The sequence below is a fragment of the Spinacia oleracea genome, chromosome 3 (assembly GCF_020520425.1).
Source record: "Spinacia oleracea cultivar Varoflay chromosome 3, BTI_SOV_V1, whole genome shotgun sequence".
NCBI classification, from domain to species: domain Eukaryota; kingdom Viridiplantae; phylum Streptophyta; class Magnoliopsida; order Caryophyllales; family Amaranthaceae; genus Spinacia; species Spinacia oleracea.
This window is the reverse complement of record NC_079489.1, coordinates 61,302,322-61,326,742: the sequence shown is the minus strand read 5'-3', so window position 1 is coordinate 61,326,742 and position 24,421 is coordinate 61,302,322. Positions and strand designations below refer to the sequence as shown.

Here is a 24,421-nt window from a genome sequence, read left to right as displayed (position 1 = left end):
TGGTCAAAATATCTTTCATGAATTTAGCATAAGCAGGAACTTGTAAAATTAATTCAGTAAAAGGAACCGTTACCTGCAAATTTTTGACCACTTCCAAGAATCTGCCAAACTGCTTGTCTAGCTTATTCTTGAGTTGCCGGTTTGGGAAGGGGAGTGCAATAGGTGGTACTTGAATATCTGTCCCCTTCTTAACCTCAGTTGTATCCTCATTCTCATTGACTACCTTTTCAGCTTCCTTACCATCCATAACTATCTTTGGGATTTCCTCACTGACCAGACCACTAGCAGACACCCCAGAATCAACCTCAACCGGCATAGAAGGACCATCATAATCCCTACCACTCCTCAATGTAATTGCATTAGCAGTCTCCCTATTTTCGGGCTGTGAAGGAAATTGGCCTGGTGGCCTCCCTGCAATAGTAGTAGCCATCTGTGCCAACTGTGTATCAATGATCTTGTTGTGAGTAGTAAGAGCATCGATCTTTGCATCCTTTTCACTTAGAGATTTTTGCATTTGAAGCATCATGTTTCTCATCTCTACTAGCATAGGGTCAGGCTGTGTGGCTTGAGGTTGTGGTGGTGGAGGTGATGTGTGTTGTCTAGGGAACCCAGGTGGTCCACTAGACTGTTGGTTGTAGTTGTTCCGTGGTTGGTAGGATTGTTGATGTGGGGGTTGGTATGGTTGTTGTGGTGGATGTTGGACTTGGTGAGGGTTCTGGATATTGTTGCTCCTGTAGGATAGTAGAGGGTTGTTTTTGTAGCCCTCATTGTAAGAGTTGGAGAATGAGTTATTTTGTTTGTAGGATTCAAATGCGTTGCATTGTTCAACTGAGCTCCTACATTCCTGTACATAATGACCACACATTCCACAACTTTCACAAACAGTAGCAGGTTGGGCACTCATAGCAGCTACACTAGCAGGTTGGGCAGATTGAGCATTGGCTGCTTGCATATTATCAAACTTATAGTGTAAAGCAGTCAATTGGGCAGTTAATTGTTCAATAGAATTTAAATCATGCTTACCACCCCTATTAGATAGACCTCTAGGATTCCCATACTGGGCATTGTGAATGGCTATCTCCTCAATCACCTCCATAGCTCTAGGCACCTCAAGTTGCATGAACCTCCCACTGGCAGCCGAATCTAACAAACATCTAGACTCATTGCCCAAACCATTCACTAGTAGAAAAAACCCCTGTTGCAGCCCCCTTGTTGCAGCGTACAAGTATAAATACGCTTCAACAACCAGTCGGTCAACGCGGGTCAAACCCTTTAAAGGGTTATCGCAGCGTACATTTTAGTTGTTCGCAACAAATGCGTTTGTTGCAGCGTACAAAATAAAAGCCCGCAGCAACAACCCGAAGTTATTGCAGCGTACATGTTAATGCCCGCTGCAACAAGTCCGCGTTTCAAATTAAAATTTTTACTTTCCTAGTTGCAACGTACAAACCGCGCTCAAACGAGAAACGTACGTACGTTGTTCCTTCTCTGCTATAGCTCCAAGCCTTTTCCCTTAAACAAATATCCAAGGTCGCCGTCGAACTCAGCCCTGCGTCGCCGTCGAACCCAAGAGTTGCTCAGCCCTGCGTCGCTGTCTTGGTTCCGTTGGTTGCTCATCTCCCTGTCGCGTCGTGGTTCAGCCCTGCGTCGCTGTCTTGGTTCCGTGGTTCCGTGGTTCAGCCCTGCGTCGCTGTCTTGGTTCCGTGGTTCAGCATCTCCCCGTCGCGTCGTGGTTCCGGTGGTTGCTCGGCGTCGTGGTTACGGTGGTTTCGGTATGGTGTGTTCAATTTCTATTTTCGTTTTTTATTTTCGTTTTCAGATTAGGGTTCAATTTTAGTTTTTGATTTTCGTTTTCAGATTAGGGTTCAATTTTAGGTTTATGATTGACAAAATCACATAGTTTTGAGTTCGATGATTTATGGGTTTCTTAGGGTTTGTTCAAATGATGTTTATGGGTTTTTAATCATTCATTACTTCATACAAAATCTTGATTTGTGCGAAATGTTGGATATTTAGGGTTTAGTTTAAGAATAGTATTGGAATTTTGGATGTTTTTGTTGTTTACGCTTGTGAAATGATGGAGAAGTTTTGAGTGGTCAAATGAGGGCTCTACAAGATTATAAGAAGGTGATTGTGTTTGAGTATAGTTTGTGTGAGTTGTTGACTTCTTTGTATGTTGCTATGGAGATTAAACTCGTTTTGCTGTCCTGCGCTTGTTATAAAAGGGAAGGTTTTGTGTTCCTGGGTTGTGATTCTCATTTATGGGGTTTGTGGAATGTCTTGTGAACTGGACAACTCCTCTTTCATTTGCCAGCATCAGCGTTACGAATTAGAATCTGTGTGCTTCATGTATTCCGTGGGTTTAGTCGAGATAACAATGTAATTTGATTAGGAACTGCATTGTGTCCTGAAGATTTAGGGTTGTGAGTCACGATTAAAGAAATTAAGTTAAGATGTATGTTTGCATTAAAGGTTGTTGTTGACTTCTTAATTTATATGTAGAGAATAAGTCAATCAGACATGTATGGCATGATTAATTTTCTAAAGTTAATGTAAACTTGTTTTCTTGCAGGCTATCACTTCTACTGGGACAAAGAAGGGCGAGTTGTTTTTGGCTGATGTCAGCACTAAGTTGACAAACAAGAATATTACCACCGATGTGAAAGTTGATACCAACTCCAATGTGAGTCACAAATCACAATGAGTCTTCTCCATATGTTAGATCATTACGAGATTGACAGGTTTGCTATTGTCAAATCAAATGCATTGAGTTTAAGTGGAGTGTTTTTTTTGTTTTGTTTTGTTTTGTTCTTTGAGTTTAAATGGAGTTTTTAGTTTTCCTTTCATTGAATGAGCTGAAAACTAGTGGAGTAAGTGATTGATTCTAATGTCTGATTTCAATGAAATTAAGATGACGGATAATTGGCTGGCTTTACTTCTGTGATTTTTTTTTTTGAAAAAACACTCTGTAAATGGTGCTATGCTACTTTAGATCTCTTCATATGGGATGCACTCTATGAACTACTGTTTAGTTCAGCTATTTGATCCTGCCACTGATGTGTACTCTACTTACTTATTTGAGCATAAGCTGATCTCTAGAATCCCACTGTATTGCAAAAGACCCTTTAGTAATGAAATTGCTTACCATGTTAGATATACACCTATGCCTTTTTCCACCGCCAAGAAAAGTGAGTCAGTAAATTTTGTTTATACAGAGTATGATCTTGGTTATGCGTTTTACTATGTTACTAGGTCCCTTACCAGAAATATACTCTCGTGGCTTTAGTAGTTCTGTTGAAATTGTGAGTCATTGAACCACCTGTCCAAATTGGTTAGTGCATGAGTCCTGAAAGGCAGAACTGCAGAAATATACTGAACTTTATAATGGATTAGTCGAATGGTTGTACACTTATTTTCTGAAGCTAAGTCGAACAATTAGACCTAAAGTTTTTTGCAAATCATGGTCAAGACAGGCAATGGGTTGTGAAAAGTTAAAATTGTAATTCATTATCCAATCAATCTTATATTCTGCTCCTCTTTATACTGAAGTGCATACTTGAGTAAGGAAATTGATATTCTGTTGTAGGTTTCTCTTAGTTAAAAATGCGTATCCTAGTTGTAGGATTATCTTGAAATCAGTGACTGAATGTGCATGATCAAATTCTGGTACTTCAGCACATAGACATGATTGTCATGAACCTAGATGACACTCTAGGTCAATGTTTGAGCATACTGGAAGTATTTATATAGGAATATCCTGCAAGTGATTTGTAATCGTCTGTGATATGAAATCTTTGGTTTCAAGATCCAAAGTATGGAAGTAAATCATCATGCATTTTTTTTAAAGGTATGAAAAATGGACAACACATGCTGATCTTAAGTTAAATATTGTGTTGCAGCTACAACTGTGTAAGATAATTTTCTTTCTGTTTATTAGTAAAATTATATTCAAGCATATGTTTTCGTTTTCAGATTAGGGTTCAATGTGTTCAATATTCTTGGTTCATCTCTGAAGGGATTTATTGCTCCTGAATTGGGTTTACTGACCAATTTACAAGAATTGTATGTTTGTATAATTAGTGAATTTGGTTTTGGTGAGTTTAAACTGATGGGATTAACTATTTTTTTTTTTTCAGAATTCTTCATGGGAATCATCTGATTGGGATTATTTTGAAAGAAATTGGCTTATTGAATAACATTACGGCAATGGATGTTGGGGCAAAACAGTTTTCTGGGTCGATACCTCATGAAATAGGGAACTTGAGTAGCATCAAGAAGATGTATGCAATGCTTTGCCTACCCTAATATTAATGCTTCGTTCCGAGGATCCAGCTATTCACTATGAAGCGGTTAGTGCTTTACTATTCTGCAGAATAAGCTGTGAAGCTGTGATTAATTCTATGTATAGATTGTCGTTGGTTGTTCACTTCATCACTTGCGCCGGTGTGTCAAGCTTTGCAGGTTGGTGTTATTGGGAATTTGGTCCACTCATCTCCTAGCATAAAGAAAGATGTTCTCCTAGCTGGTGCCTTGCAACCTGTCATTGGGCTGCTCAAGTATGTGAATTGAGTTTTCTGTTCAAAGTTTACTATACCCTTCCTGAGCATCTTATCATCTGTTTCATCTTGTCTACTTGATACAGCTCCTGCTGTTCTGAGAGCCAAAGAGAAGCAGCTTTACTCCTTGGGCAGTTTGCCTCGGCTGATTCAGATTCCAAGGTTTGTTCTCTAGTTGCAATTGGAAATGATACTTTCTGCACATTAGATTGCTTAGCTTTTATGGATAAAATTATCATGATGCTGTCACCAATGATAATTATGCAGGTACACATAGTCCAGCGAGGTGCTGTCCCACCTTTGATTGTGATGCTTCAGTCGCCAGATGCACAGCTTCGAGAAATGTCAGCTTTTGCTCTTGGAAGGTTGGCTCAGGTATGCTGCTTCTGTTGTTCTTATGCTTTACATTCGTTTCTCTTTGTAATAGTAGTCTTTTCTCTCCAGTGGTGGGCCTGTACGCTGTTTGTGATATTTCTTATTTGGTCACAGTGATCCATAATCTATGATGCTTTTGGACTAAAAAGAATCTTACTCTTATTTGTTTTGAAGGATTCACACAATCAAGCTGGTATAGTTCAATGTGGCGGTATCGTGCCATTGTTAAAACTTCTTGATTCAAAAAATGGTCCTCTACAGCACAATGCTGCATTTGCTTTATATGGTCTTGCAGACAATGAGGTATAGTTGGGAAATGGTAGATAATTTATCTGCTATTTAGTACGCTTGTGTTTTTTTTTTTTATAAGTTTAACCAAAATCAGCTCATTAGGTTTCTGTGATAGGATAATGTTGCAGATCTTATTAAAATTGGTGGTGTTCAGAAGCTCGAAGAAGGGGATTTCATAGTTCAGGTATGATAATGCTTGTATTGAAGTTTTGTGTCCTTTGGTTCTGGGTTTCCATCTCTGTTTCTACTTCGTGTTTCAATTTTCCAATTTCACTTAAAGAGGAACTTTTTAATTGCGTCCTCATGAGTCATGACAGGACACACACTTGACACTATTATGGAAAATTTTATGCCTATAAATGAACTCTTTTATTATTCCTTCATTTTCCAACAATACAGCTTTAGGAGGGAGTGTGGCCTGCAAAGTGCTTTGCGTACTCAAAACACTACTTTTATAAAAGAGCAAATGATAAATATAGTTAGATACTGTTTCTTATTTAATAAAATTCCCGTAGAATAATAAAAATAGTAATGAAAATAAGAAACTTATAACAATTTGTATTTTAAATGGAGTGTTGTGACCTATTTTAATGTAAGATAATTTCTTATTACTTACAAAAGAAAAAGGATAAAATCCCATAGATGAAAGGTGAATGAAAGGTGTGCAACTTTACATGAGATGGGATAGGTCACTAGCCTGCGTCACTTCAATTGCTTTTCTCTCTCATTCTCTGCCTCCATGAGATATTTGAGGTCCATGCACATAACTTGAATCTCTTCACTATTCTTCCCGTGCTGCATTAATTGGTACGTTGTTCAACTTATGTTTCACTAAACATGATAGTAACAAGAGCTGTAGAGGGTCGATCATTTCTTTTTGTTCTTCTGTTAAACCATCATATCTATGTTGCATATCCAATCGCTTAGGAGTTAGGCCTCTTTAGACTCGCTTTTTCTTCTATACAAGCTTTTGGAAAACTACTCTCGCTTGAAATATTCTTCCTAGTTGGGGATAGTGTTTTTCATGCTTGGGTGTATGAAGTTTAAGCAATATTTAATCATAGCTGTTTCATTCTTCTAATTCAAATTTGAGTATTAAATATTTTGGGACTTGGGAGGTTACTCTATGATGGGCTTAAGTTCAGACTTGTAGAAGTTATAGTGATCCATGATGTTTTGACTCGTCACCTAGCCTTGACGTAGCCATGTGGAATAAAGTGTCATGATCACTCCAACCATCCACAATTATCATCTCCTTTTTCTTTCCAGTTAATATAAGTTGTCGTGTTACCCTCTCCACATCAGCCTTTTCTTGTTAGAGTAATGTCATTCATGATTTATTTTAACCAGGGATGTGACCACCTAAATTATGGCTAACAACAACTGCATACAATGACAACCCCCATCTGTGAAACGTTCTTGCAATTTCTTGATCTAAATGGTTCCTAGTATAATTATTTTCGCTCCCAACTTTAAAATAAAGAACCTAAGGACTCATTTAAAACTTATTACATGTTTAATATGCATAATTTTAACGATCTAAGACTCGTTCCAATCTATTTATGCACCTATAGGCTCATTGGGTCGTTATAGGTCATATTTAGGCTAAAATGACATTTTCGCTCCCAACTTTGAACTAAAGAACCTAAGGACTCATTTTAGACTATTAGGACATTGTCATTAGTTTCTTGAATGTTAAAATGTGATATTTAATTTGTATTTAATCTAATGTTTAATTTAAATTTCTGTTTTTGTAAAGGTCTACACTCCGAGGATTGCGCCTTATGCGAGGAATTTGATGTGGTTCGTGAGCAATGGGCTAAGTTTTTTACCAACAAGTATTTATTATTGGCTTTAGCGCGCTTGATCGAGTTGGTTTAGTTGTTATAGAATAAATTTTATATTAAAATGTATGTTTATGTTGAAATTGGAACTTATATTTAAATGTAATATGTGCACTTTGGTTTTGGGATATATAGTATACAAAACTCCAGTTGTTGTTTTTATAATTGTTATACAGGTTGCGTTATTCTATTATTGTTTTGACAGGTTTCTATATTTGGTGCAAGGCACTCTAGGTATCCCTAAACAAAATTAGAATTTTCCCGCCAAAAGTGCTTTTTTGCAGCGTACATATATGTTGTACGCTGCAACAAGGGAAAAAAATTTCGCAAAAATTCAGACTTGTTGCAGCGTACAAATAAATGTACGCTGCAAAAAATTGAGTAATTCAGACTTGTTGCAGCGTACAAATAAATGTACGCTGCAAAAAGTTGAGTCTTTTGCAGCGTACATATATATGTACGCTGCAACAAGTCCAAAATTTTGCCAATTTTTTGGCACTTGTTGCAGCGTACATCTAAAAGCCCGCTGCAACAAATCACTTTTTGCAGCGAACATTGTACGCTGCAACAAGTTCAGACTTGTTGCAGGCCCCCCAGTTGCAGCATACGATGTACGCTGCAACAGGGGTCTAAAAGCCCGCTGCAATAAGGGTTTTTTCTACTAGTGATTATAAAACTGTTGAATCAAGAACCAATCTTCCAAACCATGCTGCGGGTACTCTCTTTGCAAATCCTTGAATCTCTCCCAGACCTCGAACAAACTCTCATCTGCTTGTTGTGAGATACCTAATATCTGACCCCTCAGACGAGCCGTTTTCTCAGGTGGAAAATATTTAACATAAAAAGCAAGAGCCAAGGACTCCCAATTAGTGATTTTCAAAGCCGCCCGATTCAACCCATTAATCCACAGTTTAGCTTTCCCACTCAAAGAGAACGGGAAAAGTATCTCCATAGTCTGCTCCGGAGTCAATCCCTTTTGCTTGATGGTGGAACAATATTGGATGAAGGACTGTATGTGAAGATTCGGATCTTCACCTGGTTCCCCACCGTACTGGCGTCTCTCAATCATGTTAATCAATGCAGGCTCAATCTTGAAGGTCTCAGCTGCAATAGAAGGCATGATCGCCTTTGGTAACACGGACAGACTTGGCTTAGAATAGTCTGTAAGCCGTGGGGTAGGTGGCGGTAGTAGAGTTTCGTCACCCATCTCTATCTCTGAAACTGAATGTGTATCTGAAGGAAAAAGATCGCCAATATTATGATCAGAATCAGAGTAATTCCCACACTGTGCAATGAAAGTTCTTGGTCTACGAAAGGTTCTTTCGGGCTCAGGATCGAATGGAGTAAGACTACAAAACAATGTGAGATCCGGTCTCAAGGAACGTGAGTTCCTTGAGTAGTAACAAAAAATAATCTAGGATAAGCAATCAACAACAGAAAATAAAATCGTCTCCCCGGCAACGGCGCCAAAGTTTGACAGGCTAAAGTCGTATCACCTAATCAAAAATAACCTAAGGTCCACTAGCTAGGTAGCAAGGGAAGTCGGGATCGAATCCACAGGGAGACAGGCGTTCTTTCTACTATTAATTAATTAAACTAAACTATTGGGAACAAGATTTGGTTGATTGTTTGTAAACTAAGACTACGAACGATAATTAAATAAGTATGAATCAATATATTAAGGAAACCTAGGGCATAGGTTCACCAGCAATTAACAATCCAGGACGATGAACAATCACGATAATCAACAAAGTAATTAATTAGACTAGCATGCTCTCTCGAATCGATACTAGTCATAGACTTAGAATTAACGGGCTCTCGCTACTTATTAATCCCAATTCTACCTATTGACACAAGCCTAAACATCAAATTGCATCTCTCGAATCTTAACTTGATATTGCATAACTACGCAATTAAACCTGCGCAAATCTAATTGAATAGTGGAATAAACCAATCAATAGGACTTAATCACAATGCCAACAATCACAATTATTCAATATCCCATCATATTAATTCATGGATCCCCAAACCCTAGAAATTAAACTACTCAAGCATGTTGATAATAAACAAAGCAATTAGCATAATTGAAAACATAATTAAAGCAAAATAAATGAATGAAATAAAGAACAATACCTAATTGAAGAACAATGGAATAATAAAGTTTGAACTTTTGATTGGAAATAAAACCAAGTGTTTGAGACAATTTAGAGAGAAAACTAAGCTTAGGAAAATAAACTAAGTGTTTGATACTAGAAAATAAAGTCCCCATTAAAAATAAAAGGGCTAGTATTTATAGTTTGCCCAAAATACAAGCCAAAAACCGGAATTAAATCTCGCGAAAAAGCAGCAGGGGTTAGCGTCGCCCGATCGGGCGACGCTTCGCCCGATCGGGCGAAGTGCTCGACAGTCGGCCCGATCGGGCCAAATTCCGCCTGATCGGGCGGTTTGCGAATTCTTGACAACTGCTCTTATTTGGCCGCCCGATCCGGACCGGGCGGAGTGCGCCCGATCGGGCGCGCGTAGATGACTTAATATTCCTCTTCTTTCCGCCCGATGGTTGCATTTCGCCCTCAGCTCACAGAGCGATTTGCAATCATCGATATCCTTTGCCCATATCACCGAGTCTAACTCTCGGGGCTCGACCATAAGCATCCAAGGCTCCCGAAAGTCGACGAAAAAGGTCCCGAACTTCCTCGGGCTCGCGTAGTGGCCTAAATCACCATGAAACGGGTCTAAAAAGACCGATTTTCTCATAATCAAACCTGAAACTCAAGGCGCACTCAATAACGCATATTAGTACTAAAAATGGCTCCTAAGAGCTCATTTGACACATAAAAAGTACTAAGGGACGGGGGTGAAACACTATATAAAACTCACATATCACATATTTTTCTAAAATTCGTAAATTCTTTATTAAATATACGTTAAAATATATAAATAAAATGTATAAAATTATGGGGATTACAATCTACCCCTCTTAAAAGAAGTTTCGTCCCGAAACTTGACACGAAAATTTACATATCTCTCCAAACTTTTCAACTTATTCTTATTGGAGAAGTATTTGTGCCACTCATGTGCACTTCTTTTGCCAACTTAGACTTACTTGCAATATTCACGAACACATTTCCTTATGCGGAGAATCTATTTACTTGCATCAACATGTATAAGTTGCTAAAAATGAGCATAAAATGCATAAAAATGCCATAAAATAGGTAAAAAGCGCGAATTCCTATCGCATTCTCCCCCTTAAAGAAAACGAGTTACGCCCTCGTAACTCACCCCAGGGAATAACTAACCAAAATTCTCTTTCAACGAATTCTATCCCCAAAATTCCCATTTCACTAAAACTACTAACTACTAACTTTAGACTTTTCACAACAGATGACGAAACAAAAGAACAAGTCACCCACGAATTAAATAATGCTTAACTTGCGCGGAGTTAATAGAAAAAGTACCAAAATCTATATCGGCAGATCGTTCATCCTCATTCTGATTCATCATGTACAATTTTCCTGGAGCCTTATTCGGGTTGTTGCTATCATTTCCAGGCTTATTATAATTCTCTTGATTGTTTTATGCCCCTCCAGGCTTTGAATTTTGACCTCCAGACTGGTTAAACCTCACTTGGTTTCCACCTCCATTACTATTTTGTTCCTTTCTGTGCTTAGTGAAGCACTCATACTCCCTATGCCCCCTTTTCTGACAATAGTTGCAGGTCACTACGTCTCCTTTGCAGTTCTTACAAGGGTGATTGTTACTGCACATCTTGCAATGATGCACTCTCTCAGATTGGTTCGAGTTGTTGTGGTGCCCCTGATTGTTTCCTCCTTGGAAATTTCCATTTCCATCTCCATTTCCGTTCCTATTCCTTTTAAAGTTCTCTTGGTTCCCCCCAATATTAAAATCTTTTTTCTTTTCCCCAATTACCACAGTTTTCTTGTCCCTTCTAGACTGCAGACCATAAATATGAGCAGCTCTCCCATACACTATGTCTAAGGATGCATGTAAAGGTTTCCCCACCTAATCCCAGTTGAATTTCATCAGTCAGCCCTTGCTCGAACCTTTGAGCTTTCAGCTCCTCCGTGGCTACAACCTCAGGTGCAAACCTCGATAGTGTTATAAATTTACTGTAATATTCCGCAATAGTCATACTCCCCATCTTAAGGTTAATGAATTCTTGAGCTTTCTGTTTTCTCATAAAAGGAGTATAAAACTTTCCCTTCAAAGCAGTAACAAAGGAATCCCAATTAAATCCTTCAGCATCACTAAGTTTAACCCCATTCTCTTTCCACCACAGATCGGCCTCATCTTTTAGATATAGGACAGCTTGACTTACTCTCATACTCCCAGGGCAACTCACAGCCTCAAATAGTTTCTCAAACTCCCTAATCTAGTTTTCCAGGAAGATTGGATCTGCTTGTCCCTTGAAATACGGTGGCTTAACCTTAGAAAGTCTTTCAAACATTTCCCCTGCAGAATCGGGGCGCTCAGTTCTTTCCTGGGTTAGCTTTTCCGCCAAGAGGCGAATCGCAGCAGCTAGATCATTGTTGTTGGCCATTCTAGAACGCGACCTGAAATTAGTATACTGTACTTTAGGTTTGAAACATCACTTATACGTTATCCCATACAATTTAAATATTTGATTTGACCATAAAGATCGCCTCAACCAACAATGTTCACATTAATACACATCATTTACGAAGGCACGACAATCGTTTACGAAGGTGCAACGATCGTCTACAAGATGCAATAATCATTGAAATCATCCTCAATAATTCACGAAAGACATTCACACACTGCACATAAGGCATAACATTTTGAATCATATTGGTCATGAGGTCTAGATTGGCCCTCACTTCCTTTATGTACTCAAATCATTTAATATTTTTGTGGCAATTAAATTGATCCACAATTCACACAGAGTATGCAACCAATAGAAAAATTTATCCATGACGTGTTACCTAAAGGTTGGGGTATTATGGAATCCTCAAAATAGAATAAAGAACAATTCCTTGAAAACTTTAACTTTTATTGCTAACTCCATAGAGGTTTATTACATCCTTGAAAATAATAAAGAACATTTCAAACTTCAATAAACTTTAACTTTAAACTGTTGTAGCATTGCCACTTAGTCTTTAAAACATAAAAGAGCTAATTAACTATTATGACTTCAAAGTATTTGTGGCCTCTTGCCTATCCATTGCTCCTGAAAACTTGCGAAGTGAAATTTAGATCTCAAGATCATCGAACTCTTCCTCAGGGTCTTCATCGGGGTCTTCCTCAGGGTTTGCATCTTCTTCCATGTCTTCATCTTGATTAGGCTCACTTGCCATCTCTTGTTCACTTTCGAGCTCTGCATCTGAATCACTAGAAATCTCAATGGTTGGCTCATGGGCCACTGGATTAGGATTCTCTGCCTCAACCCCTACATTCTCATTCTCCACAGCTACATCATTTTCCTCTAGGTCATTATTTACCCCTACTCCCATAGGTTCTTCTGTAATTGCATCCCCAACATGACTCCCTACGATTTTACCGTCCCTAAACCCACTTTCTGCCGCCTCAATAATGGTGGTCAGAATTTCTGAGTCATATTTCCATCTACCATCCCTAGTCCCATACTTAGCCAAGTTTGGAGTTCCATTATCAGAATGCATGTCTTTAAACGTTTCCTTGAGTTCTAGGTATGGAAATTTGTTAGGTAAGAAAGTAATAATAGTGGCTGCTATGGTATCCTTTCTCATTAAGATAGGTTGCCCTTGACCTTTAGCATGATATTCACATCCAAACACAATTTTCTTCATGTAAATATCAGGGGTTTCTATATCAAGTTTCTCGAAGGATAACCCGACATTGTCAGTTAACAAGCGGGTTGTGTTCCTTCTCAAAACACTGTTGAGATAACCCGACATTGTCAGTTAACAAGCGGGTTGTGCCCATAGCACGAATAGTCCTTAGTTCAATTCACATAAACTTCCCAACATATTCTACTAGGCGGTAGAATAAATAATGCACTGCAGCATATCCACTAGGCTCAAAGTATGCTAGAGATCCCGTACAATAGCATAACCATAAAAACTTCCATGTGAAACACTAATACAATTTTGCACAAAACGCCTATAATATCCAGCTAAACCAAGAAAGCTTTGAATATCCGAGACATTCTTAGGTGTAGGCCATTCACTAACTACTTTGATCTTTGCAGGATCCACTACAACTCCTTCCTTAGGCACAAAGTGTCCTAAAAATGCAACCTTCTCCAGCCATAATCCGCAATTGTTTATTATTCATTGTTTTAATTTGCGATATGATTGCCGCAAATTGGTTAAAATTCCCACATTCGTATCACATATGTTTAAAAGATGAGTGATACTGGAAGTTGCATATTTACCTCTTAAAGTTTGTAAAATATGAGTCATGATTTGATTAGCTTTTGGAAATTTAGGTGCTACGTAGTTTGATATTTGCCAAAATCACCGGTTATTAGTAATTTGTTTATGTAACAACCCTTTTGTGTGCGTTTGGGTAAATATTGCTTGTTAGGTTTTTGATTTGGCAGAATTTAGCACCATTTGTTTCCCTTATTTCATGTGCACAATACTCTTAAGAGTCTTGTTTTGGAGCATAATTTACGCATACTTTATAACAATTTCCAGATTATACTCGGAATACATTGATGTGAATAGTTTATTAATCATATAAAAAAGTTTTTTCTCCTAACATATTACTTTAAGGGCTTGCTTCTTATGATTACCTATTTTAAACTATAGTATTGGATCACAACTTGATTAGAATACGTTTGTCATTTAAGTTCTAATTTGCAATATTCCCTTCTATAGTGAACTATGTCGAAGCTTACGAAATTTGAATTTGCGGTCCTTGATCTTACTGAAAAAATTTATTTGTCATGGGTGTTAAATGGTGAAATTCACCTAGATTCTAAGAAACTTGGTGATACAATCAATAAAGTAAATAAATCAAACAAGCCAAAATAAGGCAAAGGCTATGATATTTCTTCGTCATCACCTCCATTAAGATATTAAGAGTGAGTATTTGGCCATAAAAGTTCCATACGCCCTTTGGAGTAACCTAAAGGAAACGTATGACCAACAGAAAACTCTGATAATACCCAGAACTAGTTATGCATGATTTGTCACATTTAAGACTACAAGACGTTAAATCTGTAACTGAATATAATTCAGCTATGTTCAGAATTACTTCACAGTTGAAATCATGTGGAGGGAAAACCATTGATGCAAAAATGATGGAGAAAACCTATTCTACCTTTCACTCAAATAATGTTGTCCCGCAAACACAATCCTGTGAAAAGAGATTTGTCTCCATGTGGCCGAGAAAAAAAAAAAGAGTTATTGATGAAAAAAATTAAGAATCAAGTGCAACTAATTCTGCTCCATTCCCCGAAGAGGATGTGACACTCAATAATGGAAAAAGAAAATACCACACAATAAAAATGGTTGAGGACGTGGTCATGGACGTGGGCGTGATAATAAGACAGGGATACACTATCTAAAAATTCTAGGATCCGCCATTGCCAGTGGATCCTCGATCTGAAGAATGCTCGCCTAGAAAGGTCCACGTAATATAGTGACCGTTTACAAACTCTGTTTACTCGTTTATTTTCCTTCCAACGGAGCATAACTTAGAAATATGGAAAAGTTGATCGTTGTCGTCACTGCCCTTTTCATCCTCTTTTCCTTCGCCTCAGCCAAGTTTTCAATTTTCAATGAATTTGGGGCCGATAATCCCAGCAAAGAGCTCAATTTGTTCCCTAAAAACCCAATTAACATAATCAATAGCTCTGACAATGTCGATTTTTCTCAAAGTGGCCAAGAACTCGTCGAAAAGAGGTTTAAATTTCCCAATTTCTACGACCCTAAAGGTGCCTCTGTTGAAGAATTGGGCCATCACGCTGGTTATTATCAGATTCAACGCTCTCATAATGCAAGGTATGTATTCATACTCTTTGATTTTTTTAAATAGATAATTGTGAAATTAAAATTTTAAGTTGTTGATTTTTTCAGCATTAGGTTGATTTTGGGTTGTTGTTCTTGTTGCTAATTTGCTATCGTGTCTTTTAGCTTGTTTTGGAAGTTACCACAAAGATTTGCATGGCTGTTGTTGGCAAAGAGATTAAAGAATTGTTGTTTGATTTGTACAAATTTGGAAGGAGGTAAATAGTCAAAACATATTTATTTCGAAAAACTGTTGGAATGTTGGATATTGATAAAAGTAATGAAGAGAATTCTCTTCATTGAGTACCGTGAAAGGAAAGCACAAGTTATTGTAGGACATCCAAATTGAGTAACCATTCAAAATTTTGTGTAATGAAGGGAATATTTCATTACTACCTCCGTTTCTTTTTGTTTGTTACGTTTGGACTTTTGCACGTTTATTAACGTATAATGAATATTCTTTTTCTTTTTTATTAAAAAACTAAACTCAACTAAAACCTCAATCCTCTGATCATTCCAACAACCAATAAGATTGTTTTATTTATCAAAATGAACCAATAATGGAAAAGCACAAAGATTGCTTACTTAACATACTTGGGAAATTGTAAAGATATTTAATGAGTTGAAAAATTGTACCGATTAAAATTAAAAGATTACACAAAAAATGATAGTATAATAAGTTTATAAAAGGAAAGATTCTCCCACGTAACGAACATCGTGAAACACCCTAAAAGGAATATGTAACAAACAAAAAGAAACGGAGGGAGTAGTATATATCGTGATACAAAGTGAACTTGAAGAAAATTACAAAGTCCCGATTTTTTTTGAGATACAGGGCAAGTTAGCGACCTTATTTGTCGATGGGTTGGGTTAGAGTCATACGAACTTACATTTATATATAGCAATTTGATTGAGTCTTAACTATGTCGACTCTTTATGCATTTGTTATTAGCACATTCTATTAAATGACTTGGAAGAATTTGCGGGTTTGGCCATCGTTGGTCCTAATTACGGTCTGCCTCTAGAAGTAACTATGGGAAGTCAAGTGGTGTTTATTCAGTAAGGCTTTCTGCTTCTGTTGTTCTCCTTTGTTTGTAAATAAATTAGGCAACTAGGCATACATTCCATGTTCTTTCATTTGTGTGGTTACTTGTCGATTGTGCTGAAACTTCTGAAAGTTTTCGTCTTTATCATTTGTAGGATGTTCTACTTTTTCTTTGAATCACGGAACAGAAAAGAAGACCCTGTTGTTATCTGGTTAACTGGAGGGCCTGGTTGCAGCAGTGAGTTGGCTCTCTTTTATGAAAATGGGCCATTCAAGATTGCGAACAACCTGTCCCTTGTGTGGAATGAGTATGGCTGGGACCAGGTACTTTCTTTAGTCACTCAGAGCTTTTGGTTTCGTTTTGAACTACATAAAGATATGTGAATTGTGCAATGCTCCATGTGTTATTGTCTCTTGTAAAATCAAATTCTTCTTACCAATCATGAATCCTTGATATTATTTTAGCATGGGTTATGTGCTTAGATATTTTGAACGATGAAATACAGTCATCAATGTTGTGGCAGTAAACAAACTTCGAGGCCGCATGCCCAAGTAGATTGTTACTGTCTAATTGGTAGGATCTTTGTCCTGAGTAGCAACAACCTTGAGGCTACAAAACTTGAAGTCTATGTTATTTGGAGTGTCTTATACGGGTATGTGTCTAATTGTCGAACACGACTCTATTTTTAAAATTTTCTATCCTTTTTTCCATTATAAAATCAATTGACAATACTCCATATCCATGTCGGAGGGGTAAGGATTTAGTACAGGCTGTAAAATTAAATTAACTTAGGTTACTGATCCATGCCTTCGCTATTGCGAATATAGCGAACGTAGAGCTACTGCTCAGCTGCTTTGCGTTTCACAAAAGCGTGTTTCTGGAAGGGGAATGCTGAAAAAGTGGTTGTGTACTTGTGTATGCCCAGTTTGCAGTTTCCATGACCTGAGTAGCCTCTATTGATGAAGTCTCTTAGTAGCATGAAATGATTATTACTTCATCTGGCGAAGCTGTTTATTACTTTTCATACAAAAGTGTGTAACTTTCTTATTCACATGTTGCCTGAAATGTAGAATGTGTTAAGAGTAGAATAGTTATATTTTTTGAAAAACGGATGATCAGATTATGGCTAATAATCTTCCATATCTCCTTTTGTCCATTTCAGTTTTAGGAGTAATCCTTTTCTCGAGGTAATATTTAAAGTTTCTTAGAGCTGTAGCCCATTATTTAGAATTGTAAATTATCTACTGGTTGTAAAATTATGCATAAGAGTGTAGATTCCAAGAACTAGTTGAATGCTGTTATTGAAAATGCTGTTTAATAGCATGACTCATTGTTATTCTGCAGGCTGCCAACCTTATCTTTGTTGACCAGCCTATTGGGACTGGATTCAGTTACTCCACTGACAGACGTGATATACGACGTGATGAGAGTGGGATTAGCAATGATTTGTATGACTTTTTACAGGTTGGTCTCTCTTAAACAATGCTTATTTCTTATCCTCTCGCTCTCTCGGTCTTTAGGAACATAAATCCTTTGTGATTTATTCTTCTACATGGTTCTTTCTAGGATGTTTGGTTGAAATATTTATCTCTCTTGTGACATGTAATAACTAAAGGAAATGTGTGAACTTGGTCTTAGACAGTGGATCACTCCCTAGTCCCTATGTATGTTATACAACTTATCTTTGGCTATCTCTTTGAGAAGAATTGGGTCACTCCCTAGTCCCTGTGTATGTTATACAACAATGTTGTGTCTTTTGTTATTTCTTTATGAATCATTGTATATGCATGCCTAAGTACCTTTTGAGGCTATATTAGCTGAAGGAAGAAACGACCTTTTTAAGCAGAGTGGCGACTACAGTGATAATGAAGAGAAAATGGATCATGGTTACCCAATTCACTTACATTTAGGCTTGAATGTAAAACTGAGGACCCGTCTGGTATGGCAGTAATAGATGGGGAAAAGATAAGGCAATAACAATTTTGAGTTTTTTTTTTATTTATTTTTATTTTTTTATTTTATAGTTTGGATTTGGGGTAATTAGTTAATGGGGTAACTTATTCCTCTAAAATGGGGGTTAATTGTCACCCACCTGACCACCTCCCCCCTAGGGTAATTACTACTCTCGTAGAAATAACTCTTTCCTCACCAAACTCTCTGAGTCACTCTTTTTCTTCACCTCCATATATATCCACCCAACATAATCAATAGGCCACCATCAAGGCAGCCCTTGCCACCGATGGAGTTGAGAGGCATCATTGATTCCGGCCAATAACGGTGGTTGTTCGTCAGCGAGTGATTTACTTTCGAAAACCTTAGATCTCGAATTGGAGCCATTAATTGATGAAACACTTGAATAAAAGTTTAGGGCTTCTGATCCTTCTAGTGAGGCGATGCTCATGGTGGTATTAATTTATCACCGTCATGGTGGCTGCCGTTTATGGCTAAAGAGGTTGAGGAAGAGAAAAGGAGCTTTTTTTTTACTACAAGACTATTGCCAAACCTTAGAAATGAAAGATTACTCCCTAAATTAATATTGTGGTAGAATCTAACCCGTTAAAATGTAACCCCATTAACATGTAAGCAGAAGATCAAGCGATGCCACGATTAGGAGGTTAGAAGGGTGGCAAAGTGATAGAATTGCAAGGGGAAGGGTGGCAAGGTGATTGAGCACGATATGGGCCTACTTGAGATGAGGAGAATATGGCGTTGGATAGGACAGAGTGGAGGGAGAGAATATACGTTGATGACTTCATTTGACTTATACATCTTCCATTTTGACCTTTTTTTTTGTTTTTTTAAATGCTATTTTGAAATGTGCTTATATTACGTATATTTATTTTAAACTTTTATTTTTATTATCTCCTAAAATATTTTAATGTAATATAATTCCACTTTTCTTCCTCTTTATTATTTATTCTTTTAACTTCCCGCTCCTTTCTGGTTTGCTTTGGTTACAATGACGATCTCCTATGACGATTGATGTTAGCCGACCCCAAATCATTTTGGGACTAAGGCTTTGTTGTTTTTTACCTTTTGATAAATACTCTCTCCGTCTTGTTTGATTGCCCAATAGCAAAAAGTCACTTTATTAAGAATTGGATGAAAAATTTGCATATGGGTTGATAAAGTCAACCCATGAGGAGAGGGATAGAGAGACAACAAGTGGGAAAACTTATCATTAAGGAATGAAGCAATCTCAAAGGGACACCCTAAAGAGGAATATGGGGCAATCAAAGAGGGATGGAGGGAGTATCATTTTTATACTGTACAATGGTATGCTTTTGTCCATTTCTGATAGAGCAAAAGATTCATTTGTTCTTTTGGCCGTGGGATGTAATGGACTAAATGAAAATGACTCTTAATAACTCTTCTCTTCCTTTCCATGAAGTAGAAGATGGTCGTCCTGTTGTCGTCCCATTATCGCTTTTCGGTAAATTGGAAACAATCTCTCTGCAATTGCAGGGGTAAGGTTGCATACGTCCGACCCCCCCTTACCCCACTTCTTGCGGGAGCGCAATGGGGTAACGATAAAGATAATGAAACAATGGTATGCTTTTCTAGTTACAGAACGCTTATCGACTTACCAGTAGAGCTCACACCATCGCACACCATCGCACACCATCGAGTATCCTACACATAGAAATTGTTCTAACTTCTAAGTTAGATGATCTTTGAAATCGTGGCTTAATTTCTACTTCCTCCATTCCAAATTAGTTGACATATATTCCTTTTTGGGAAGTTTCTTTTTAGCCGACACGTTTCTGCTTTAGGTAAGTTTTGTTTATTAAAATGTCAATTTTACCCCCTTCTTCTCTCTCCTCTCTTCCCCGTACAAACTGACCTCTTCAACTCTTTCTTCCCTTCCCTGACCCAATTCCTGCACTGCCCATAACCACTCTACTGGCTCCACAGCCTCCATCACGAGCCGACAAAATTTGCCGACAAAATCACGAGCCGCCGTCTCATCTTACTCTCTCATCTTCTCTCACCTCCTATTCCAACACCCTCCAATGGAGATGTTCAGATCTAAATCACAATCTCAATCTGTAGCGCGAAGGTGTTCATTTCCGAGTTCCATGGCTATGTATTCCGGCGAGAGGAACTTCGGCAGAGGTGGCGCGTTGATGGCAGGAGCTTCCATGAAGAGAGGAGTGATGATTTTTCCAAAGCATTGACCTCCTGCCTCTAATTCCACACCATCTTTTCCGTTACTAGATTTTCTAGATATGCTTCCAGTTCAGTTGATTTTATTTAAACACTTGATTTTCTCCAACAGATCTACGAAGAAAAATAAATATAATTAAGAAAATTAATTGGAAATCCTCAAAAGAAAGTTGAAATTGCAGCTTGTCCTGAAATCCCCAAATCCCCAGAAGGATGGATATCTTAAAAAAAACCAGTTGCATCTAATGGAAAAAAAGGACAAGGGTAAGTGGGTTAGGTGGGTTAGGTGGGTAAGGGCATACTTGTCTTTTTCCTTTCTAACTCACCTTTCATTAATATGTGTGCCAAAGGAAACATGTCAACTAATTTGGAACAAAGGAAGTATACTTTAAGAAAAAAATGGCAAACATGAGGTGAAATAGATTCTTTTGGACATAATTAAACATAGCAGTAGCCAACATTTTTTCTGTGGAATCACAGGGAGTTAATATTATACAGAAAACGTACCATCATTACATGTAATTCACATGTAATTCTATGTTACTTGGACTTTTGGGTGTCTTGAAATTGCTGAAGTATCCGACAAGAAGGCAAAAAGCTGTTTTGACATCGACGTGTTATGTATCAAGGATCAAACAATCACAAGGTCACACCCAAGTACTCTTATCCATTTGAGATGTTGGAAACATGCCGGCCAGGCCATGAGTTTTGCTGAGTAATTAAAAAGTGAGAGTATTGAAGATGATAAATTTATCATTGACCTATTCATAAATATATATAAGTTTTACTTATGTTGTTCAAGCTCTTCATATTCTTTGAGCATGCTTGAAAATAACTGATCATGTTTGGTTAAGCTTTACTGAATTTAGACAGTTTGACCTAGGTTGTTCAACAACTGTTTATGAACATTTTGTTCAAGCTCTACTACACTCATGAATCATGAGACTTTCTTCTACAATGTGACTATACGAGAAATGTTACTCCCACGGTCTCACCCTTGTTTGCCCCCGTAGAAAGTGGAAATAGGTACATGATGAACTGAGGACCAGCTTTAGAAACATGAAAATGACAGAGAATAATATTCCACTAGCCATGTTTTTTTTCCTAGACAGCAAGTAATTTGGCATTATGTATCTTGCACTGATCTTGAATCCCAGATAATAGGTCCTCTATTCTACGTGTGTACTCTCTGCCGGCTTCTTCATTTTGTATCAAAATCCTGGGGAGTTATTCTTCTGCGACTGTAAAAGGGTACTGCTATTTGAAACATAACACTAATACGAAGTATAAAATCTGAGGCACCTGAGCATAGCACTTGTTTATGTAGGATTTATCTTTTCGTACTCACTGTGCTTGTTATTGAGACCTCCTCTCTGTCTTTAGTTGTGTGCTGTAGTTGTCTTTTACATTTGTTTACCATTATTCAGAGGAGTTTTTATTATTGTAAAATTTCAGTAATTCAGAGATTTGATTTTATTCAAATTGCAGAATTTGTTTGGAATTCTTTTTTTTCTTTCTTAGGCGAGAAGAACTACTTCCTAATGGCCCATTTGGTATAACGGCCAGTTCTCAATTTCTGGGTTTTGGCGTATAAAAATCTTATGGTATAAGTCATTACGTTGTATAATGAGTTTGAAATTAGTCGTACTTATACTAACGGCGTAAATTTAGATAACTGACAACAAAAAATGCAAACTACTTTTTTTGTTTCCACTTGTTTTTAGTTTTCAAAAGATCCGAAAACTACGACGAACGAGCCTTTAATTGGCTTCCTTTGCCTTTCCAGAAATCACAAGATATAGGTCATTAGGTTGTATATGACCATTAATTCATTGTTGGTGTTCTGATTTGGTGAATTCCATTTTAAATATTAGGCATTTTTTACCGAGCACCCAGATTTTTCAAAAAATGACTTCTACATCACTGGAGAATCATATGCTGGTCACTACATTCCTGCCTTTGCTGCTTGTGTTCATAGAGGCAACAAAGCTAAGAAAGGAATCCATATCAACCTCAAGGTCTGCAACTTTTTTTGGGGGTGTTTTCACAAGAGATACTTGAATATATGTTCTGACTTTTGCCAACCATAATGCATTTGAACCCATCAAACAGGGATTTGCTATTGGGAATGGGCTAACTGATCCTGCAGTGCAGTATAAAGCTTATCCTGATTATGCACTAGAGATGGGTTTGATCAAGAAATCATCTTACAATGTGATCACCAAGATGGTTCCTCTGTGTGAAACGGCAGTAAAACTCTGTGGTAATTGTTTCTGTTTCTGACTATCCCATTCTTCATTACAAATTTCATTCATTTTGATGAAAAACTGTTTACTTGTGAGAACAAAATAGGGGATAAGGAATAAATTGATGACTTTTGAGTAATTGAATTAATTAATTTAATTTTGGGAATATATGGGGATAAAAAGAATAAAAAAACCATCTGACGATATTACCCATATATACCTTTATCCTGATTTTCTAATTAATGAATTTGTCTTTTTGTTTCAGGTACAAAGGGTACAGTCTCTTGTATGGCTTCATACCTACTATGCAACACAATATTTGCAAGCATTAAACTGCAAATTGGTGGTACTAATGTATGAGCTTTGCATCTTTCATTTTTGTCGGAATAATTTAAGTATGTTTAGAAGAATTAATTCTTTGCTGAAGTTGATGGAGAAAGAAGAGCTTTTCTTAAACTAGAAAAATTCACCTTCTGATTACCCTTTTTTTATTTGTTTTGAGGATAATAAAACGAATGACAGTCTTTTCTTAAGAAATACTGCTACGTGAAATTGATGAATTCTGGAACTTTTTTGGTATTTACAGTATTATGATATCAGGAAAAAGTGTGAGGGTCCCCTCTGCTATGACTTCTCAAACATGGAAAAGTTGTTAAATCAGCAATCTGTTAGGACTGCCCTTGGTGTTGGTGACATTGATTTCCAGTCTTGTAGCACCACTGTGCATCAGGCCTTGCTTGTTGATTGGATGAGAAATCTTGAGGTTGGCATCCCAGCTCTTCTTGAGGATGGGATTCAGTTGCTTGTATATGCTGGAGAATACGATCTCATCTGCAATTGGCTTGGTAAATTGTACAAACAATATATGGGACATGTTAATCTCAATTTGATCTCCATACTTGAAAACAATCTCTAGTTTTTGCTTCATGTTGTGTTGTATTTTTGTATAAACCAGGTAACTCAAGATGGGTACACGCTATGAAATGGAGTTGTCAGCAAGATTTTGAAACATCAGCTGAGGTTCCTTTTGAAGTTGATGGCTACGAGGCAGGAATACTTAAGAGCCATGGCCCTCTGAGTTTCCTCAAGGTTTATTATGTTTTTAGTTCTCAATCTCTTTCCCGTATCAATTTATGGTAAATTGCTTCTCTGATACAGGATAGTAATTTGACAATGCTAATGCGCATGTTGCATTTAACAGGTTCATGACGCTGGTCATATGGTTCCTATGGATCAACCCAAGGCAGCCTTAGAAATGCTGAGGAGATGGACCCAAGGTTCACTTTTGTCGTCAACTTCCCTTCCTGAAATTTTAGTTGCTTCACAGTGATACCTTCACTTCAACTCCCGTCACTTTTCAGCTGCGCAGCACTGTGTATATTTTCCCTGGCATGAAAGAAATGCTATCCAAAGTCTTTATAGAGTTTTACTGTCATTTCTTATCAATTGCACTTGGTCAGTTTGGTTGGCAATGCTGCATCCTGTGTGTTAAACATGCGATTGTTCGACTTTACACTTACTTTTTCTTCTATTCTTTTGTTTCTTATTTCATATGAATTCTTTTTCGGATATTTCATGAAATACCCCCGAGGTTTAAGTTAATTCACCAGGTACCCTCGTTGTTTCAGTAATCTACTAGGTACCTCGCATGACTTAACCCTGCCGTTAAGTGGCCGTTAGAAACTTTATTTCACCAGGTACTCTCGTAATTTATTTCACCAGGTACCCCTGAGGTTTTATAGATTTTCACCAGGTGCCCTTGTGCTTTATGGTAACTTCACCAGATACCCCTGCTCACCAACGGCTAGTTTTTTTACCAGACACCCCTTCTCTATTTAAAGGGGGAGCCGCTGCAACTCTTCACTACAAATTTCTGTTCTTCCCCTTAACCAACTCATATTTTCCCTAATTCCCAACTCACCT

The 24,421-nt window shown here is 37.6% G+C and overlaps 2 protein-coding genes and 1 non-coding gene across 3 annotated transcripts; all 3 read left to right on the top strand.

The window, feature by feature from the left end:
• Window positions 1-4,310: 4,310 nt before the first annotated feature.
• On the top strand, window positions 4,311-5,529 carry LOC110781623 (ARM REPEAT PROTEIN INTERACTING WITH ABF2-like). Its single transcript, XM_056839168.1, has 7 exons — window positions 4,311-4,349; window positions 4,462-4,556; window positions 4,643-4,718; window positions 4,824-4,931; window positions 5,106-5,234; window positions 5,338-5,406; window positions 5,503-5,529. Exons 1-7 carry the CDS (start codon window positions 4,311-4,313, stop codon window positions 5,527-5,529), a joined length of 543 nt encoding a protein of 180 aa, XP_056695146.1.
• Window positions 5,530-7,767: 2,238 nt separating this feature from the next.
• LOC130470990 (small nucleolar RNA R71) lies at window positions 7,768-7,874 on the top strand. Its single transcript, XR_008931697.1, has one exon. It is a non-coding gene; the product is annotated as a small nucleolar RNA R71 (small nucleolar RNA).
• Window positions 7,875-14,562: 6,688 nt separating this feature from the next.
• LOC110804625 (serine carboxypeptidase-like) lies at window positions 14,563-24,049 on the top strand. Its single transcript, XM_022010225.2, has 9 exons — window positions 14,563-15,033; window positions 16,240-16,408; window positions 17,430-17,549; window positions 22,127-22,270; window positions 22,365-22,515; window positions 22,764-22,852; window positions 23,085-23,343; window positions 23,454-23,587; window positions 23,700-24,049. The coding sequence occupies exons 1-9, from the start codon at window positions 14,735-14,737 to the stop codon at window positions 23,826-23,828; spliced, it is 1,494 nt and encodes a 497-aa protein (XP_021865917.2). The 5' UTR covers window positions 14,563-14,734; the 3' UTR covers window positions 23,829-24,049.
• Window positions 24,050-24,421: the final 372 nt, after the last annotated feature.

Coding starts and splice junctions, on each gene's coding strand:
- LOC110804625 (XM_022010225.2), top strand. CDS start 14,735: ATGGAAAAGTTGATCGTTGTCGTCACTGCCCTTTTCATCCTCTTTTCC. Junction 15,034..16,239: donor CAACGCTCTCATAATGCAAG/GTATGTATTCAT, acceptor TATCATTTGTAG/GATGTTCTACTTTTTCTTTG. Junction 22,853..23,084: donor TGCAAATTGGTGGTACTAAT/GTATGAGCTTTG, acceptor TGGTATTTACAG/TATTATGATATCAGGAAAAA.
- LOC110781623 (XM_056839168.1), top strand. CDS start 4,311: ATGCTTCGTTCCGAGGATCCAGCTATTCACTATGAAGCG. Junction 4,557..4,642: donor CCTGTCATTGGGCTGCTCAA/GTATGTGAATTG, acceptor TACTTGATACAG/CTCCTGCTGTTCTGAGAGCC. Junction 4,932..5,105: donor CTCTTGGAAGGTTGGCTCAG/GTATGCTGCTTC, acceptor TTTGTTTTGAAG/GATTCACACAATCAAGCTGG.